Source organism: Lissotriton helveticus, chromosome 4_1, assembly GCF_964261635.1.
Source record: "Lissotriton helveticus chromosome 4_1, aLisHel1.1, whole genome shotgun sequence".
NCBI classification, from domain to species: domain Eukaryota; kingdom Metazoa; phylum Chordata; class Amphibia; order Caudata; family Salamandridae; genus Lissotriton; species Lissotriton helveticus.
The window spans coordinates 929765553-929781141 of record NC_136063.1 but is presented as its reverse complement, the minus strand read 5'-3'; the positions used below and the strand labels follow the sequence as shown (position 1 = coordinate 929781141).

Below are 15589 nucleotides of genomic sequence, written 5' to 3'. Positions count from 1 at the left end.
CAATGTCAAGGAATTCTTTTGCAGTGAAAAGAGGACTTCTTAAACATTCAGAAACGACAGCATTCTTTTAACTTGAAGGCAATGATTTGAGGTCACTAAGGGAAAGGTTGCACAATGATGAGTCTGTAAATCACTGTTGTTGGTTTGCTTTTGGGTGGAGATAGGAATGGGGCAGTCGGGGTGAGATACAAGATGGAGTCAGGTTAAGAGGCATGGCTGCCAGGTGCCATTTTCCATGGGGAATTACAGGACATAGCATGTTCAAACAAAAACATTCAGAAAAGCTTGAAGGTGTGGGTAGCCAAAGATCAAATGCTTATAACTGAGGTCTATTGTCCTCATCATGTGCGTGACATGGATGAAGTATGTGTATGTTTCACCAGCATTTGATAAATTGTGGGGCAAGTTGCGCCTCTTTTTCATGCAGCACATTATGGTGGTTCTTCTTTGGGGATGTTGGCTTAATCCATGTTGAAGACAACAGCCTTCATTAAGCCTCCCTTAGTTCTAATCCGTGAAACCTGTTAGACTGTCAAAAAACACTTCCTTTGTTCAGAGAAGATTTCCCTATGCCAGAATAAAACCAACCCATCTACCACTTCCTGTTTAGTTCCTGGTCCTCAGCATTAAATACAGATGAATATCGCTGTCAGAGATGCAATCCACAAATCACCGGAAACCAGTTCAAAACTGGTCGAGCTGTGACTCTCGCCTACAGAACCCCAAGAAACAGGACAACAATGGGAATGCAAGCTTCTCCAAGACAGGTAGCTTTTATTCTTTAAAATAAGGCAGGACTCTGGTTGGCTTCTCACCTCGGTAACAAGAGGAGGATAAGTACTGACCCCCTTGATCAGTACTGGATAAATTATCTGTAGAGAAAGCCAGGTAACCAATCCTAAAATGATGTCCTAGGTTCTTCCTGGGATTGTAGTTATGGCAGACATCTGTGTTACATCAATATACATATAGTTAGACTAAGGATAAGTCTTCTCACTTCCCTCACGTCCCAGAACTGGCTTTTCTCTTTTCCGCCTGACCACTAACTCTGCAATATCAGATTGCTCTTCTTCATAGTGGCATCTTTACCTTCTGTGCTTACATGATCATACACTTCTTTTCTCTAAAGGACTGCTATCCTTCATACAGTGAGGGTAACAGTCCCTGCAAGAGCCACTAAAGGAAGGCCAAGGGAAAGTAAATGCTATTCTCTTGTGGCCAGTAGCAGTGAGCTTCTCAGGCTCCTCCCACAGAGGTTTAAATTTAAAGAAAAAAGGTTCATTGAATTCCTTATCCCTCAACTTTACTATACAACCCCAATGTAATGGATTGTATTTTATTTTCTGTATGAATGTTTGATTGATTACAACGTGCTGACTATATTTGGAAGCGTTCACAAAATGACTTTAAATAATAGTATGAATGCGTAAAATCACCTTCCAACAGGAATATGGACCAGATTTACTACCTGCCAATTATCAGCTTATTAAATGCTTTTTTGACAGGGCTGCAAACAAATGCAACGCGGTCATCTAAATTCATGTCAATGCCATAATAGCATTACCATACCGAAAGTCGACTGATGTAGATCAAACAGTAAATAAAGTGAGTCCTATATTCACAGCAGCACATCACCTCTAATGGTTCCTTGTAATTTGTCAATCTTTGCGGCCACCTCTTTCGTCTTCTGGAGAATTAGTTCTGAAGAACTATTCAGCTCCTTTCCTGTCTCAAAAGCTTGAACCACCTATTAAAATAAAAAGGTACCTTTTAACAAAACAAACATTTTGTAATTGGCTTGTGGCTTCCCAAGTAAACAACTGAGTCTTACCAAACATGTTTTATATGTAAAACTATGGATCTGTCGTGTGTTCCCATGAACCTCAATAGCTGGGTCATTTATTACAACATGGTTCCTATAAATTCATTTAGAATTGTGTCTAGTCAGTGACGGATTTACTAGAGGGTTCTGTGGTCCTGGAGCACAGAGAGAATCAGTCATATATTTTCGCTCATTTCATTATTTTCAAAGGTTAACAGAAAGATATGGATCATGGCCATTGGAATTTGTCATATCAGAAGGTTTTTGTGCTATCTTGTCAAAAAGCATTGCACAAATAATCACTATACAATCATTGTGGGTGCTACAGGAGTGCAAAGCAGTGCTCAGGTAAAATGTGGTGAAACGAAAACATGTGACCAACATGTGAGAAAACAGCATTCCACTGCCCAACAATTCCTTAAATGGAAGATAGAGAGACAGCACAAGTTGGAGACATTTTTCCTGAATACCTAGTCTGCCCTTGTCCATGATCAAGGTGCACAGGTCTGCAAATGTGCTCATAGTAACCTTGCTAGAGTGGGATGTGTTAATCATTCAGTTTGAGGTATGGGTAGAGGTAACATGATAGTATTTAAAGAAAGTGAAAAAAACAACTTATAGTTTTGCTGGAAGCATGTAGTTGACTACAGTGTACACTGTGAGCTTTGGGAACAGAAACTTTACAAGCTGCTTCAACGTTTTGTTATCTTTATTTATTTTTGTTGCAGTTGGACTTTATTTTTTTCTTGAGCCCTCGTTAGCTCTCTGCCTCACAATCGATGGGTAGAGCATTGGCTTTTTCCCCATTAGGACCTTACAACACCTATGGTGATTACTACTTTCTATGCCTACTCAACCTCTCCTCACAAGAAATCAGAACCAGAAGTCAAGGGAAAGGATTCTGTAGCCACCTATAGCTTCACTTCACCCAAAGCTCCGCAATACTGGCTGAGGGGAGGCCCTTAAAAAGGCCCTTTAGTGCTGTTTTTCTCCAGACTGAAAAAAAACAAGAACATAATTAGTTCCCGGCACGCAAGCTGCTGGCTACACAGAAAGGAAATGAGCCACCATGGCATAGAGGCAAGACCCAGCTAAGTGAAATGCTTGAGACTTGAGAGGATGGCTTTCCCAAGCACCATCATAATCTACTACAGTGTTGGCCCAAACCACACTTGAGAAGCATCTCTACAAAATCTGCATCAACAAGAGGGCTGAAGATGTACCAGAGAAAATTAAGGACTGCATCTGCTGGTGAGCCTGTACAGCTCAGCAACCTGCCCACTGTACTCCCGCACTACAGAAAGAGAAAAGCACATGGACAAATGATGCTTGAAGAGGATAAGACCTTTACTAGAAGAGAGCTGCTTCAACATTCAACACAACCCATTATTTGTAACTTTAGTAGGAGGTGGAATAAGATTAGATAGGCAGGATGGAGTAGAAGGTGAAAGGGAGCAGCAAATGTCAACAGCTGTGACTGTTGAATATACATTTATTGTGTTGTTAAAAGAGATACAACAAGAACAAAATAGATTTCTAGGGGCTAGGTCTCTGCACATGTTAGATCAGAAGTATTTTCTACATATTAATAAATTCAATCATTTAAATCTCAAACAGCATAAATGTTAGTGTACTTGTCACACGCCTAACTTAAAGATAGTATATGATAAGTACCTTTTTGTATAGTTTAGAAGCCTCATCAGTAACGCCAGCAAGCATTTCTTTATTCCTCACCAAGGAATAGGATGCATTAACTCTTGACGATAAGGACTCCTTGAGAAAGTAAGAGACATTCTCAAATAAGAAACTCATTGTTTTGAGACACGCACAGACTATCATACTCACTGTCACAGACAAACAATTGCAGATTTTTTATTGAGCTAATGAGAACTTACAAACATAAATTTTTTCTTCCTTTAGAAAGTCTGGCGTTTTTGTGTGTCAATTTTTTCAGAATACCAAGTGTACATGTGCGCAAATATACAATCTGTTAATAAATACAGTATGACATGCACGTTTTTCACTCACTGATATACACTATTCTCGTTTGAATTGAAATGGCTTAAAGAACAAGAAACTTATCTTCGGTAATGCCTTATCCGGTAGAGACTCATTCTAGCCACAGAGTTTCCTTACCTTAGAATTATTCCCAGGCGTCAGACTGGATCTGGAACTTTTTTGTGAGCAGATCCCCTGTACACAGGTAGGTGACATAGCTCAGCTCCGCTTTTCATGATTTTTTACACCATTAATGTGGAGGCACGAAGAACACTGACCACTGGTGTGGAAAACTAGGGACATAAAAGGGAACAGCCCTGCCCATAGAAATCCGTTCACAGTGCAGGAAGGATGGGTGGGTCAGTAAGGAATCTGCAGCTAGATCAGATAAGGCATTACAGAAGGTAAACATGTTCAACTGATAGAGACTTCTAGCCACAGATTTCTTACCTTAGAATACCTCCCCAGAGGTGGGGCTGAGAAACCGTAGTGCATGTCCCGATGGACCAGACTGTCCAGGCAGTAGTTCTTGGTGAACATGTGCAGAGAAGCCCACGCTGCTGTCTGGCAGATGTCCACGACTATAACTCTGCCTGCTAATACAGTAGTCGCATCCTTGGCTCTGGTAGAATGAGAATGAAAGTCCTCAGAGGGTTGCTTCTTGGCTAATGCGTGGCAGACTTTAATGCAGAGGATAATCCACTGGGAGAAGGTCCGTTTTTGCATGACCTTTCCTTTCTTTGCTCCGACATACCCCACGAAACATTGTTCATCCACCCAGAACTCTTTTGTATGGTCAAGGAAGAAACACAACACTCTTTTTGGGTACAGTTGGTGGATTCGCTCCTCTTCTTTAGAGGGATGTGGTGGAGCTAAAAAGGCGATGGCAGGAAGGAAGCTCTAGTGCGAAGAACCAGCTTTTCAGGGAAAATGTTTAGGTATGAGGCTTAAATGACAAAGCCTGAAGCTCAATGACACTCCTGATAGATGTTCTTATCACTAGGAAGCTCATCTTGATGGTAAGTAGCCTAAGAGGACAGTTGTGCAGTGATTCAAATAAAGCGCACATCAGATAGGTGAGTACTAGATTATGACCTCACTGAGGTGTGATGAAGGGTGAATGTGGGAAAATGTGTTGCAGACCTTTTCAGAAACCTATTTACAACAAGGGATTTGAACAGAAAAAGTTCATCAGGAAACCTCAGCAAGGCTGAGAAGCCAGAAAGATAGACCTTTTACGTACCCAAAGCAGAGCCCTGATGGGCAATAGAAACAATAAACAGAAGATCCAAAGAGAGGGGAGCAGAAAGAAGGTCAGCCTGTTTCTCTATACAACATGCCACAAATTTGCCCCGACAGCAGGCGTATACTGTCTTGACAGAAGGACACCTGGCTGCAAAATTAACATTGCAGACTTTGAGCAAAATGTCAAAAGCTTTAAATCTTCATGCCTGAAGGCGGAGCGTTGACAGGTTCGGGTGGAGAACCCGCTCCTGATGCAGTGACAAAAGATCCTCCCAAAGAGGGAGCCTGATCGAAGGACCAATGGTCATGCTGAATAACTCAGGATACTAAATGCTCCAAGCCCCATCTGGAGCTGGTGGAAACTGGCTTTTTTGCAGTCATCCTGTCACTTCGTGCCCCCTCTTCAGCTACTAGATGCTTATTTTAGACTTTGATAGTGCACCGAGGCCTCCTAACCAGACCTCAAGGTGTTGTCTAATTGTGCTACAACTTTAGCACTTGAGTAAGTCCGTAGTAAATGGTATCCCGGGTACCTAGAGCATGAATGCTAAAAAGAGTCTAAAGGGTTGCAGCATATCTTATGCCACTCCAAGGGAACAACACACAAAATCCACACATGCTGCCATTGCAGGCTGCATGACATGGTGCAAACCATGAGCGTAAACTTCACTGTATCTCTCTTGTCTGCAATAGCTTGCTAGAGTATGACTAGGGCTTTCTCAGGGGCAACAGGCAGTACTTGCGCAATTAAATCCCATAGTGCCTGGTAGTAACAACCCAAAAAGGCACATGGTGTTCATAGACGGCACTGCCAGGCTGGTGGAAGGAAACATTTTCTCCCCTAAGGTGTCTAATCTCTGGATTCCCTATCAGGTGGGGTGGTAGGGAGTGCACTAGGATTTACACAGGAAGTGGAGGCTTGGTCCACCAAGCTATCCAGGGTAGGGTGCTGCGTGAGGAAACTGGGGTCCCTGAGGAGAGGCGATGGCAGCGGGCAATTGTCCTGTTTTACAGTAGTCTCTGTGCAGGCTTTGGACCAGGTTCCAAGCAGTAGGTCTGTAAGGGTTTCATTAAATGGAAGAAGCGGTTCTGAAGGGGTCACTCCCAGCTGAAGCACATCCGTTAAGACGTTAGTTTTGTCTGCCACTGAGGGCAGGCTAAGGTCCTGGACCACAGCTGCCCTTTGTCATCACAATAGCAAAAGATGTTTCCTCCTCCTTAGCCACGGTAGGAAGAGAGACCATGCAAGTATCTGAGGAGGTGTCCAGTCCACTGACATCTATCAATTCCTCATACCAGTCCATGTTCGGGTCTATGGGCTGGTATTCTTCAGGGCCCAGTGCCCCCTCCCATTCTTCCCCAAGTCCTAGCCCATAGGAATAGGGCAAAGTCTCTGGCTGGCTGGAGAGCATGCCTCCACTCAGTAACAGAGTGGGCTTCTGACGCCGCCCCTCCAGCTCTGTGTCAGAGTCAGGGATGAGAATGGGGATAGCGCTGCCAGAACTGGTGCCAGGCAAGGTAGAGGTGGTATGACCAGTGCGGTCCTGATCCATCCATGGATCCAAAGGGCCTGGCTGGCACCAGGGATGGAACCGCCGGTAGCCAACCAGTAGGGACCCCTTGCAAATCAGCAAGTCCCAAAAGCACGCCAACGAGTACAGGCCACCCAAATATGAGGTGAATGGCTTAATAGAATCTGCGGAGTTGGGTGGGGTCACTCTGGCGCACGCGAACTTGGGGAGGAGTGGAGCTGGTCCAGGCTCTACCGTGGAGCCAGGCCTTGAATGACGATGCTCTCTCGTCACGCCTTTAAGACCTATTGTCCCTGTCACTGCCTTTTTTTCCTGCCATATGGTGCTGCTGAATGCTGATGATGATGCTGGCAAAAGCTGGAAAAAAAGGTGCTATGAGGTGGCTGCTTTATTTTGTATGTGAACACATGTGTGAAAAGTGTGCACGCATGTGTCATCATGCATATATGCCTTCAAAATTACATAAGTGCCTTCTCTTTTTAATTTACCAATTCAAATTAGATCTGTAAATTTGAAAGAAGAGTAGTGCAAAAGTGCCTTTTTTGATCTGCATAATAGAAGCAAAAAATATGACTTCTATGCTAACTTCCAATGGAGGAAGGGGTGGGGCAAGAAGCAATGGGATGCGGGAGGGAGAACGCAACAGTCAGCATGGGGAACACAAAGAGAACAATTAAAGCACAAAGAGAGAGAGGCGCTTGATGAAGAGAACTGGAGAAACACACACTCTTCTGGGGTGCATATAACATGCTAATGGCATAAGTTATTTTAAAAACTATTCCTCTTAAATATTGGTTTTAATATGACAGACAAAAGTGCAATGTACACTATATATTGAAGTGGATACCAACATAATTTACGGCTTTTGCTTTGTATACCTATTTTCCTACCGTTTTAATTACTCCAACCAAGATATTGCGTTTGAGTTTCATTGGATCACCTTCACTACATCTCCTAGAATGCATTATGAAGGTAAATAAAAATCCAGCACTAGTGTATGGTATCCTTGGTGACATGGGCTGCTCTGGTAACCTTACTTATGTGACCCCACCCTACTGAATGGCCTCAGTAAATGCTCTGTAACAGCATGAACTCTCAGCACTTTACACATGGTTTGACGCAGTGCACACGCGGCCATTTTGAACTACAAAACTCTGTGGGAGTATTTAAAAGGGTTAAATCTGTTGCTCCAAATCCTAACAGGATTTAAATCAGAGCAAGTGCAAATCGAGTACGAGTTCACTGGCCCGCCAGCACTAGGACAGACACACCTCTCCGGAAGCAGTGTCACTGTGAGGTCTTTTAAGCATAAAAGGTGTCTGAGTCCAACAAAGTCTACCGAGAATATTGAAAAATACAAAGCATTGTAATACTCTAGCATCAACAAACTAGTGGCTTGAAGCAATAGTGGGGCATATTATCAAGTAAGGGCGTTACATTATCGCCGCTTTCATCGGCAGGAAACTACAGATAAAGCGGTGATAATGGGCTTGATAATATGCTCTATGAATTCCAATCGAAGCCCATGTTAGAAGACATCTAACATGGGCTTCGATTGGAATTCATAGAGCATATTATCAAGCCCATTATCGCCGCTTTATCGGCAGTTTCCTGCCGATGAAAGCGGCGATAATGTAACGCCCCTTACTTGATAATATGCCCCAGTGTTCCTTGAAAGAGGCCATACAGTGCAGAGGGGAAAAAAAGTTCTGTTTGCCAAGTCCTGCATAACCAACAACAAAACAAGTTACTTACCTGTAAGAATGGTTTGGCAGCATAGACTCTTCTAGATTCACACACTGCGCATATTCTGCCACCTAGTGGTTGGAGTCGAAAAGTGCTTTGCTTTTTTTTATTTTTTTCTCTTGGGTGGGTGTGAAACCATATGGTCAGGCTACAACCCCCTTTGTGTGTGTGCAAGCTCTCAGAATATTTGTTACCGCCATGGAGATCTTAGGTGCACTGAAGACGTCTGAGGAAATACAGCAGCAGACTTAGACAAGAAAGAAAGCCCACCAGAAGCTCCAAGGAGAGAGGTGGTGCCAAGGAAGGTAGCATTAGGGGGAAAACTTTAAGCGAGGCAGCTTCTTTGGCGCGATGATGTCTTCTTGAATATTAAGATCTAGTTTGACATAATCCACTTGATTGGAAACTGGATGTTCAGTTACCTATGCAAGTCATAAATGTACCTTATTCAGATAAGTCCTCTTCGCCAGAATCATGTAGTTCAACCCAAGTGCTGGAGTGGAGCCTGTCCCCAACTTCTTCTCAAGGTGTGCAGTACAACCTGCCCTACCCACAGAGGAGCCAGTGATGGGGAGCTAACATGATACACATCCTGATAGATCAAGTTAAGGTACTGCTGCGTGAACCAGATAGGAAGATCCACAGTGTTATTTGCAATTATTGTGCATGGAAGTACATGATAGAATTGTGTATGGTAAATATGAACCGAGTCACACATGTGATACATTGTATTTGTTTATTTATGGTATTTATAGTGCGCTGAACTAGCCTCATGGACAACTGAGCACTTTACGTATAACATACCAATTGTATTCTGGGGGAACTAGTTGCTAGGAAGGAAAATAATTCAGAAAAAATGTTTGAAAAGGTATTTTTACCACTTTTTGGGAAGTTCAGAAGTTTACAGTTGGTCTTATGGATTCAGGAAACTGGTTAAGTAGTCTGAGGGCTAGATGGAGAAAAAAATATCTTGGGTTTCTTTGTTTTGTGAAACTTTAGAATCAGTCTCGCTTCCTCTTGTTAGATTATGTCTCCCTGAGGTGTGGAGCTTTTACTGCAGGTATAACCACTGAGTACATCACATATTTGCTTTACGCTACAAGGCATTATGGAGGGTATCTGCAAACAGAGCCACTGATGTGAAACCATCACACTGGAACTCCCAACTCAGAGTAATATCTTTTAAAGTACCTATGAGTAAAAGGTTGAAGGAAGCAAGTGCGGGGCACCTTATAGAACAAAGATGGGAATCTTGAAGCAGCACAGAGCAGTACTTATTGGTGGACATTCTGAGCCAGAGTGTATCAAGGGAGGCTTTGCACTAGGTAAACTGGTGTAGTGTCATGGACTAAGATTACCAGTTTCAAAGGGCCAATGTGTGTGTGTTTTTTGGAAGCGAGTCCATGCAGCAAACTTAATGAGTTTGTCCACGAAGGAAAAGGTTGTATTGGGGCAAACCAACCAGAAGGATGATGTAATATCTGTTTGCTCATGACCAGTGAGTTGAAAAATTCTTTGCCGGGAGAATAGATTTTACGTAAATTCTGCATTAACCCCTTGGGTGCGGCCGCGATTCTGCGCCTGTGCTGCACTTTTATTCAGTGGACGGGTTCATGACAGCCCTCAGCACACGCCCACTGTGGTGCATGATGGCCGGGGGCCGTCAATAGCATGGAAGGGGTTAAGTATACAAATACCCTTATAATTGCTTACCTACTCTTCATGTGTACATTGTGCACTGAACCAGAGGAGGTCAGAAACAAAGTTACAGTGTGTCTCATTTGCATAGCATTTCCAGAGGCTTCTTTTCCAGAACACAGACTGTACCAAGCTTCCAGGCGCAGGACCGTGAATTCAAGAATAAATATTTTGAAAAAAGTGTAACACATTTGTGTGCCCTTTTTTCAAATGTAGCTTGCAGACAGCCTCAAATTTAACCAAACATGTATTTGCTAAAAGAGCACATGCACCCTTGGGTCTCTTGGCACTGAATAGCAGATGTTTTTTATTAAACATCTTGATAGTGCCGTCGGCTGTTTTATTTGGGGATACCGACGGGTCAGAAGAGGTATCCATTATTTCAAATGATCATATAAGCAGGGGGATTTAAACTTCCAGATTTTAAGTTGTATTTTTGGGCAGCATTCACTGGGTGAATACAGAGCTTACTTAGAGCTTACTTAGAGGAACTGATGCTAATATTAGCTGGCTTTCAGCTGGCTTTCATATCAACTGGCTTGTGGACCTAGTACTGGGTTTTTACTGTACTAAAATGTTTGATCCCAACTACTACAAGCGGATACGGTTCAAGGTAGTCAGGGACAATACTAATATATGGCATGAAATTTGTAAAGCATATCTAAATCATTATACAGCATTATGGGGGAACCCTTTAATGCCTAATATATTCCATGATCAGATCGTGAAGGAATGGCAATTTAAGGGTGTGATGCGGGTGGGTCATTTATATGATGAACAGGGATTTCAAACATTTTTATCTTTGAAAGAAGAATTTGTTTTATCACAAACTTATTTTTTTTACGTACCTACAAGTCAGGGATTATTTCATTCGTGGTTGGGGATTGTTAGAATTGATCAGCTCTCCCGAGATCTTGCCTACATATTTGGGTACTAGTGGAAGAGGAACTATAGGTAAAACCTACCAGAAACTTATTGAGGTGGTTAGCGATGACGGCATACAAATTGCGGCTAAATTTAGCCGGATTTTTAATTGTGACATAACAAAAGAGGAAATACAGGAATCCCTCGAAACTATAGACTCAGCAGTAACATCCGTCAATCTAAAACTTCAACAATATAGAACTATTTTTATGCTTTACTTTACCCAAGAGCGAATTTCTAAATGGGCAAAAAATGTAACTGCTACTAAATCATACTGCCCGAAATGTCAAGAATATGCTGCAGATTTAAACCATATGTTTATTACATGTCCATTGTTGAAGGAATTTTGGCCAACATAACTCCCGCTCTTGCTACCTGGGTTGGACATGACAATCCTTTTTCTAGGAAAGAGTTGGCATTGGGAATTTTCTCAGAGCTTGGTGGCCTTACGAAACCTTTTGCTTCTATTATCTCGGCCTGTGCTCATTTATGTATCGCTCGCTCTTGGATTCAAAGTACGAGTCTAAGCATTAACTAATTTTGGTCTTTGCCAAGGGGGAGATTTATGAAATGGAGATTGCACTAGCAAAAGTTAGAGGCTCTCGGTCTTGGTTAGAATTTCGAAGGATATGGTCTTGTTTTCAATGTGATTAAGAATTTATTGTAATTTTTTATCTTCCTTTTTTTAAAAAAAATTTTTTATTGTTCATCAACATCAAAATTACATTTCATTTTCATTTTGAAAATCACCAGGATAAATAAATCAGAAAACTTTCTTTTTACCATATCTGTCCTTAAAGTATGTTCATAAGTTCATCAATTCATCGTAGAGATTCTGCCAACACTGAATTTTGTTAACTCAAGGTAAAGCCAATTGATAGATATCTCACTGTATGCTTACACCTCCCCCAGCCTTTGTTTCCATTCTGTTATAGGAGCCCAGATTCGTCTCGCAGCTTCCCTTCTTACCCTTCCCTTTTTCTCATATAAAGCCTGTTCCAGAGTACATATCGCCAGCAGCTTCGAGACCCATTGTTGTAGTGTCGGTGGTCTAGGATCTTTCCATAGCGTGGCGCCACGGCCAGGGCGACTGACTCCGGAATCTGGGGATCACGGTTCGATCCCCAGCTCCGGCGGCAGGTTAGCCCAGCACCATGTGACTCTGGGCAATAGCTTGCTTAATCTTCCCGACGGCCCCCAGCGCCTAGAGACCCTTACGGGTGATTGTGCGCTTTACAAATGTGGATTATTATTATATTATTATATCATAGCGACGCTACACATAATCTACTTAATGCCATAGCTATATACAAAAACTCGTGGTGAGGTGTATCCAAACCATCCTTTGTTACTCCTAAAATCATTACCTCATCCAACAATATTATACTCATTCCCAACGAGTTATTGAAAAACTGTTCCAGGTCTTTTTTGTACTCGTCTAGGGCAGGGCATGAGGCAAACATGTGGATAGTATCAGCTTGGGTGGATTGACATCTTGGACAAATTATGCCTCTTGTTCCACCCCATTGTGCCACCCTGTGGGGAGTATGATATAATTCGAACATTGTTTTATATTGCTGAGTTTGCAAATTTGTTGCTCTCAGCACAGTATTTGACAATTTTAGCGATTTCTCAGCCTCATTCCCAATCAGCCCCAATTTTATTCCCCATTTCTCATACATTTTTTTAGAGTCATCCTCTTTATATTTGCATATTTCGCCATATAGCTGCGATATGGAGCATCCTCTTTCTTTTCTTATGTCTTCCATTAAATCTATCTTTTGCATATCAACACCCCCACCACGCTTCCTTTATAAAACTGACCTAATTTGTAGATATTTATAGAAATCTCTATGTCTTAAATTAAATAGACGTTGCGCATTCTCATAAGTGATTATTGTCCCTGCTGTCCCTATAAGATCTCCTATAGTTGCTACTCCTTGCCTTTCCCATCCTTTCATTACAGAGTCATGAAATACTCCTGGGAGCGATGGATTCCCATATAATGGTGTATAATAATTCATTCTACCCAATTTTATCTTCTTTTTTATGGTAGACCAAATTATTATTGCGGCCCCCAAAGTCTTGAAGCGTACCTTTTTGTAATAGCTTTTCTCATCATATTTGAGAAGCCATCTATCTGAATTTTTAGCCAAAAGTTCATATACATCCGGAATCATATCCCTCCCTCTCCATTTATCTGTTATATCCCCCCCAGCATTCCTCTTATATATTGTAAGGCAGCTGCCCAATAATAGGCTTTGAAGTCGGGGAGCATCAGCCCGCCTCGTTCTCGCGGTAACGACAAAATTTTTTGGCTGCGGCGTGTTCTTCCTCCTGCCCAAATAAACCTGTTTGTTACCCCTTCAAGTTCTCTAAACCATCTATTATCAAATAGCAAGGGGATAGTCCTAAAAAGATAAAGTACTTTAGGTAAAAAGGACATTTTTATCAAATTGCACCGGCCAATTGTGGTCAAATGTAGATTATTTAATCTATTGAAGTCAAGTTTGGCTTTGGTTATTATAGGTTCTATATTTTTTGCCACCACTGTCGACATATCAGAGGTAATTAAAACCCCCAAATATATTGCAGTTCCTGTGATTCTTCGATCTACCATCACTATTTTCTGATTTATTACGACTTGTGTCTTGTCTACATTTAGCTTGTATCCAGATAAATTTCCATATATAGCTGCCTCTTCTTCTATCGCTCGTAATGCTAGTTGAGGATCGCTAGATGTGACCGACAAATCGTCCGCATTCCCCAAAATTTTTGTTTCGTACCCGTTCAAGACGATTGGCCGTATGTCTGTGTTCTGCTCTATTTTTTGTATGAATGCATCTATATATAGGGCAAAGAGGAGTGGAGAACAGGGACACCCCTGTCTTTTTCCTCGCCCGATAGATATCGTATTGCTCGTTTCACCCATAATTCTAAGTTTTATTCTTGGATTAATATATAGTGCCTTTACAGCTTTTATAAAAATACTCCCTAAATTTACCTTCTCTAGTACTGCCCAAAGAAATCCCCACGAGACCCTATCAAATGCCTTCTCTGCATCTAGTAATATTAATGACATAGGGTCTCGTGAGGCTGCTGTTCCATCAAACAGGGTTAGTACTCTCCTGATGTGCTCTGCAGTTCCTCTCCCAGGGATAAACCCGTGTTGTCTAGGGGATACGATCTTACCAATTACACTCCCTAGTCTATTTGCCATAATTTTTGAATATATTTTCACATCGCTGTTCATTAAGCTAATTGGTCTATATGACCCAGGATTTGTTGGAGGTTTTTTTTTTTAATAAACACGATCATAATTGCTTCGCTCCACGACTCTGGGGGAGAACTGCCATTCTGAATATTAGTTATTAAATTAAAAAAGTCCCCTTCTATTTCAGAGTAAAAGATTTTGTAGAATTCTAGTGGGATGGAATCAGGACCAACAGCTTTCCCTGCTGGGAGATCCAAAATTGCTCTATGCATTTCATCTCGATTAAACATTGTTTCCAATACCCCTTTATCAGCCGCATCGAGTTTTTCTAGATTTGCTCCTTCTAGAAACTCCTCTATCTCATGTATCACACCCCCTTGATCAGGGTTATAGAGTTGCTGATAAAACTCTTGAAACCTTCCACATATATCCCTAGGTGCTGTTACCATACTACCATCTTGAAGCATTACTTCCGCAATATCTCCCTTTGTAGCTGCCTGTCTTGTTCGTATAGCTAATAATTGGCCAATCTGTTCGCTATATTCATACTGTTCCTTCCTCCAAGCCAAGTATTTCCCTGCTGCTTTAGATGCAAATATCTCCCCCACTGATGCTTTAGCTACTGTTAATCTCTGCGATATTGCAATAATGTCTTGTTTGGAACTGATAGCAACACCAAGTTCTTCCTCAATCCTCACCACCGTTCTTATCTTCCCTGCCATCTCGTCCTTTTCTGCTTTGTTTCGTCTGATTGAGTAACTAAGGGGCATATTATCAAGGGGGTTTATCTCCGCTTTTTTGGCTTTAAAAGCCAAGAAAGCGGAGATAAAATTATCTCCCTATTACCAAGCTGTCGCTAACACCAGTTAGTGACAGCTAATAGGAGATAGCGACCATCTTGGGCCCCGCTTTGCATGTCAGTGATATTTATCACTAATGACATGCAAAGTGGGCGTGCCAAGATGTTAGCGACTGGAAACAGTCGCTAACATCGCTATCTCCTATTACCAACTTTTGGAGATATTCGCGCTAAGCGCGAATATCTCCAAAAGCTAACACCTGCCCTGAGCAGTTCTTCACCATGTTATCCAATGGGAGGTGGATAACATGGCTAAGAGCATTTGCTCGATAATGCATGAATATCGCTGACTTTTCAGCGATATTCATGCATTGCGGCCGTTTTTTATCGCATTTGCGATAAACCTTGCTAATAGCAAGGTTTATCTGCGATAAAAATCGCCGATGTGCGGCGATAATTTTTGTCTCTAAACAAGTTAGAGACAAAAATTATCGCTAGTTGTTGGTAATATGCCCCTAAGTGTCTGCCCCCTTATGCCTGCTTTCATTGTATCCCAAACTATGGCAGGGGTAGCTGTTCCTCTGTTTACTTCTAAAAACCCTTTCAGCCAT

At 41.9% G+C, this 15589-nt stretch overlaps 1 protein-coding gene across 1 annotated transcript in view; it reads right to left on the bottom strand.

Moving 5' to 3' along the window:
• LAMA1 (laminin subunit alpha 1) overlaps positions 1-15589 on the bottom strand; it is a 549300-nt gene that overhangs the window by 216523 nt on the left and 317188 nt on the right. Inside the window, exons 34-35 of the mRNA XM_078687536.1 lie at positions 3497-3595; positions 1636-1747 (exon numbers count right to left, since the gene is read on the bottom strand). Of these exons, the coding sequence (XP_078543662.1) occupies positions 1636-1747; positions 3497-3595 (211 nt within the window). The remainder of the gene's footprint in view (positions 1-1635; positions 1748-3496; positions 3596-15589) is intronic.